Below are 5,733 nucleotides of genomic sequence, written 5' to 3'. Positions count from 1 at the left end.
AGTATCTTGAACAGCTCACTTTCAACTTGAATGGTCCTTTCGCATAGATTGTATTGGCGCTCTCCCGCCAGATATGCCACGGGGAGAAGGACCATGGGGCACACAACATTGTTCTGTTTAAAGATCCTCTACAATGACACTGCATGTATGGACCTCACAACCTAATCATGGGAGCCGCTTAATTGGCAACGAGATGAGGTCCCAATAGGTGATGTGGGGGACAACCCGTTAGCAACACGCTCTCTTGCCTCTTTACGAAGCTAGTTCCCATTGTACACGCTTCTGCACACTCTCCCGATTGGTGGTGGTCGCCGCTCCCTTGACCTACGAGCTCTCTAGTTGCCATCCTTAGCACCCTTTTCAATCATGTCAGTTCTATCACTATTGCAATTGTTGTTGTAGTTGAAGTTGAGTCTCGGGTGGCTTTTTGTCATTGGTGCCCGCATCACCACCTTTAGGTTCCGCATGGTGTTGCACCCTAGATCTCCACGCTCGTCACATGATTCTCTACTGCCATTTCCAAATGCCTCGCTAGCAGCTGCCGACTTCAAAGGCAGGGTGGATGGCTACCTACCAGAAGTTGGTTCACCCAGATCTCGATATGTGGTTGGTCACCTATTAGTCGTAGCCATTGTGGATGCCACCGACAACCTCAACCTCTGTGGATGTTGGGATGGATGCCCATGTCATTATGAAGACTCCTACGGGCACCTCCTTGTCCCCTTGTCATCTCTTTCAAAGGAGCGTCCTATTCCTAAGGTCCAATCGGTAATTACAATGGAGGTAATTCACTGCCTAGATAAGACATGTGAGATGAGATTGATCTCTGATAATGATCTATTGTCGATGTTGCACTTTCTTGAGAAGGTGGTGAGGGAGTCATTGTTGTTGTTGGATGTGTGGCCTATAGAGATTTATTGTTTGGGCTATTGCGCCCTTGCAATCTTGGTGAGTCAGAACACTTGAGGTCTTGGTGGCCTTCCGACAAGGGTCTTGGTGACCTTCCAATGTTGACCCTCCAAGTTTGTTGTGCAGTGGCGATGACTTGGTGAGAAAGAGGAGACCCCTTCCTTGGTGGAGAAGCTCTATAGTCGACGGCACCAAGATGACTAGAGGTGAACCTTGGTGGCTTGCGACACTTGTCTTGGTTGCGCAAGCCTTTGTGTCAAGCTCAACACCCTGATTGGGTGGAGGCTTAGTGACTTGGAACATACCTCGGTGGAGCTCCAGCATTCACTAAGGGATGTGTTTTGGGGAACTGCTACCACCAGATACATCCTCATCTCTAGAAGTTTGACCTCTCTTGACTTGCTCTTCACTTATTGCATTGTGTGTAACTTGTATAGTATTTATCTTTCCTACATTAGCATAGGGTAGTTGATATATTTGATCCTAGGTTGCAAAACTCTTTATGGGTTGGTTAGGTAGAGCTCATTAGAAAAAAAAAAACTAAGGTGCACATTTAGTTTATGGTTTTTCTAGTATAGATCAAAAAAGTTCTTTATCTGGCTTTTTAGCGACCTAATTCATCCCTTCCCTTCTTTGGTCTCCTGGTCTAAGCACACTCAGTTCCATACACACATTTAAAGAGCATCAACTGTCGCATCATCAAAGATGACCAGGGACCATCAATGTAACACCACCAGCACCAATCAGGCCAAATCTAGGGGTTTGGATAACTTTTGTCCACCATGAGAACAGAACTTAGCGATCCAGTGACATAAATATGCAAACTGGAAACACAACCATCCCCAACAATCACATCAACTCTGCAAAAATATAAAAAACGACGTGAAGAATAGTGTCGGGTTGAATGTCTAGATAGGCAATCGCACCAGAGTTCTCTACGAGAAACAAGACCTAGCGAGAAATTGACCAAGATGATGTCATTCGATAGCCCATCAGACATAATTTATTTAATCTAAATCATAACTATTATAATTAGACTGGACAATGGAGGATCTCCGGATCCTTCTCATCATCGGTGAGGCCGCCGCACGAGGGGAACCAAGGTTTATGGTGGTGCTAAAGATGACCTAGGGCAGCAGTCTTTAGAGGCCGTGGCAAAGAGAGAAAAAAAATGACCGTCGCTGTGGTTCGGAGCCCTTGGCTCAATGTCATAGCACGAATTAAGAAGAGAGATAAATAAAGACGATAAACGTCCAAAGCTCTCTATTGTTTCTCCTCTCTGACCCCTAGTTCCTGATAATCCTTAATTGATAATAATCTGCTAAAAGGGAGAAAAAAGAGAGAGAGGGACGCCTCGTAGGAGAGTGGGATATAAGACTTTCGTCAGCGCTGGGCCGAGCTATGTGAAGCGTGGCAATCAATAATTAGAGTGCCCAAACGACTGCATGCACACTGCTCGCTCATTCAAAAAGCTCTCTGATGGATCCTATACTGATGGAGGCCGCCTCGTCATTGTACCCTTGGTTGCAGGAATCCATCAACAGAAACATTATCTGCGACGAACAGCACTGCACCCGGACACTTATCATCTCGCGCTCTCCGACCCCACTGCACCGGCGGATCACGTCGGGACACGTCGCTTCTTCTCCCCGGGGCTGTAGGGCGCTACAGCCACCCACGAATCAAGCTCGGATCTGCCGCGCTCAACCAACTCAAAAGGCCCGGAGGGATAACAAGTTCAGAAACACGATGCAGAAAACCAGACCGGAAAAGGTGGGACGAGAACGATGAACAGCTCGCAACCAACGTTGTTCGCTCCCTCCCCGCTCGTTTCGTATCGCCGCGTGGGGCCCCGGCCCGGCCCGCTGCCCTGTCCTGTTTCCCCCTATATATACGGCCCACATGCACTCGAGCTCGAGCAGTGAGTGACCAGTGTGGTACTGGTAGAGCTTCGGGCCGGCTACGGGTACATTGCTCTGCTTCTTGGCAATGGTCGTCCTCGCCGCGAAGCCGCCGGCGCTCGACCAAATCTCCCTGCTTCGATCCCCCCAGCCCGGGGACGCCGCGTCCTTCTTCGGCGTGCCGGCCGTCGACCTGTCCAGCCCCGGCGCGGCTCTGACCGTCGTGGACGCGTGCGAGCGGTTCGGCTTCTTCAAGGTCGTCAACCACGGCGTGCCAACGGGCGTCGTGGACCGGCTGGAGGCCGAGGCCGTCAGGTTCTTCGCGTCGCCGCAGCCGGACAAGGACGCGTGCGGCCCCGCCAACCCGCTCGGGTACGGGAACAAGCTCATCGGCCGCAATGGCGACATGGGGTGGCTCGAGTACCTCCTCCTCGCCTTCGATGGCGGCGGCCACGCCGCCTCGGTGGCCAAGGCCTCCCCTGTCCCGTCATCCTCGCTGCGGTGCGGTAACCAATCAATCAGCAGACAACTAGTGTCAGTGGAGGGCCGCGCGTGCGTGCGTTTCTAAGTACTGTGTGTGTGTCGCCCGCGTGCGTGCAGGGACGCGGTGAACCAGTACGTCGCCGCCGTGAGGGGCCTGGCGACGTCGGTGCTGGAGGTGGCGGCGGAGGGGCTCGGCGTGGCGCCGAGGGACGCGCTGAGCGCCATGGTGACGGACGCGGCGAGCGACCAGGTGTTCCGGATCAACCACTACCCGGCGTGCCCGCTGCTGCAGCGCCTGCCGGACTCGTGCGGCGTCACCGGCTTCGGCGAGCACACGGACCCGCAGCTGGTGTCCGTGCTGCGCTCCAACGGCACGGCCGGCCTGCAGGTCGCGCTCCACGACGACGACGGGCGGTGGGTGCCCGTGCCGCCCGACCGCGACGCCTTCTTCGTCATCGTCGGCGACTCGCTGCAGGTAACCACCGTGCCTGCCAAGACGTACAGACCAGCACCCGTGCCATGAACTCATGGCATGCACGGGGGGTCGTCGTCGTCGTACGCAACGCACGCACGCCGGCCGCAGGCAATGGATTGACCGATGCATGTGTACGTGGTGCGACAGGTGCTGACGAATGGGAGGCTGAAAAGTGTGCGGCACCGGGTGGTGGCCAACAGCCTGAAGCCGCGGGTGTCCATGATCTACTTCGCGGGACCGGCGCCGGCGCAGCGGATGGCGCCATTGCCGCAGCTGCTGGGGCACGGCGAGCAGAGCTTGTACAGGGACTTCACATGGGGCGACTACAAGAAGGCTGCCTACCGATCGCGCCTCGGAGACAACCGCCTGGAACCCTTCCGCATCCAGTGATAGTCGCCCACACCGTCGTCGAGAGATGGTTGGTTCGTGCACGCAGTTGCTTCTGCCATCGACCCCAACAGCTCTGCTCGATCGGGCTCTAGCCGGTGCATGCCCCCGCCCCCCGGAGATCACTGGAGGCCACCAGGAGCTAGCACTGATTGCTTCATGGACCAGGAACAAGGGCTAGCCGGACGTACGGCTTGCTATGTAGGAGTAGGTGGGTAGGGTTGGATACGGCCACACGGGGACAGGTGTGCTCTGTTCTGTTGGATTCTTATTCCTCTTCCATGCATGCCTTGTGGTGCCAATACCAACTGTGTACAGTTGCTGTGGTACTAGCTAGCTAGAGAGAGCTTTGTTGTATTGGCTCTCTGGGCTTGATGCTGTGTCAATGTTATGAGTGCTTTCTATATAAGGTATGCGATCTTTTCACTGTTTCTTGTACTGACGAAATGAATGTCTGAATTGAGGAAAGGATGGGGGAGTACTACGTTTGGTTTTGGGACAAATTTGGTAATAGAGGCAGAGAGCTATCCAAATATAGCAACGACGCATGTTCTCTGCCCAAATATAGCAAGGGCGGAGGATTTGTTTGTCCATCTTTGTTGAAGCGTTCTTGTGTTCAGTCCCTTTTGTGTTTCCATTTATAGTTGTCTGGCCATGTGTGATTCAGTGCACCGATGGGCTTCTTCATTTTAGGTCGGCTCCTTCTCCCAATCACTAAGGATCTCTTTGGTTGCCGGCATAACCTCTTATCTAGGCCCTCGTGGTGTAGTCCATCCCTGTTTGGTTACCTGCATAGGCTCATATGCAGGATGGCAGGGGCGGCTGCAGCAGGCAGCGGTGAGTGGGGCGGCGGTGTGCGCGACGAGGAGGTGGCGGCGCCTGAGGAAGAGAAAAGAATAAAAGAGTTTAACCCTAAACTTGTTTGCCTTTCATTGATAATTCTCCCTCGTATATATAAGGGGGTTTACAATATGCTAATGGGCCTGGTCTCAACTGAGCCCATAACCCTTCTCTACTTATTATAATCAAATTCTATCACAACTAGGCCTTAACCCCTCCCTATTTAATTATTTCATTAGCCACTTTGGCGTCGTCTCCTGCTATATGTCTTTCCACTGACCATGTGTCGGGTTCATAAACCCGGGGTCCCTCGGGTACCGGCTTCCACGCTAGGGCTCGGCCCAGGAGGACGGCCTTCTTCTCTTCTGGACCGGCCCGAGAGTCTAAATTCAACAGACCGGAGCACTCGCTTCAGGCCCTAGCCGCCTTCGGCCCATCTTTCCGACCGGAGCACTAGCTCGGGCTCAGGCCAACTCCAAACGGCCTCTCCGATCGGAGCGCTAGCGTCAGGCCCCGGCCGCCTTGGCACGGCCTCCACCCAGAAAAGCCTGACCCGAGGACCGCCTCCAACTCCAACCCCGTGTCTCCGACCGGGGTTCATAGAAAACCCTGCCTATCGCTATTCTCCGACTGGCGCGCCAGTACCGACTAGGGCCATCCGACCGGGGACGCCCGCTCGGAAAGAACCAGAAGGCATACTAAGGAAGGCAAGACAGGGCTCGCAAGTCAAACCACGGC

At 54.0% G+C, this 5,733-nt stretch overlaps 1 protein-coding gene across 1 annotated transcript; it reads left to right on the top strand.

The window, feature by feature from the left end:
• The first annotated feature begins 2,849 nt into the window (after positions 1 to 2,849).
• On the top strand, positions 2,850 to 4,278 carry LOC136513689 (gibberellin 2-beta-dioxygenase 3-like). Its single transcript, XM_066507646.1, has 3 exons — positions 2,850 to 3,311; positions 3,411 to 3,768; positions 3,916 to 4,278. Exons 1-3 carry the CDS (start codon positions 2,899 to 2,901, stop codon positions 4,156 to 4,158), a joined length of 1,014 nt encoding a protein of 337 aa, XP_066363743.1. The 5' UTR covers positions 2,850 to 2,898; the 3' UTR covers positions 4,159 to 4,278.
• Positions 4,279 to 5,733: the final 1,455 nt, after the last annotated feature.

Source organism: Miscanthus floridulus, chromosome 16 (assembly GCF_019320115.1).
Source record: "Miscanthus floridulus cultivar M001 chromosome 16, ASM1932011v1, whole genome shotgun sequence".
NCBI lineage: Eukaryota > Viridiplantae > Streptophyta > Magnoliopsida > Poales > Poaceae > Miscanthus > Miscanthus floridulus.
Note: the sequence above shows the minus strand (reverse complement) of the source record. Positions and strands in the feature narration are given on the sequence as shown.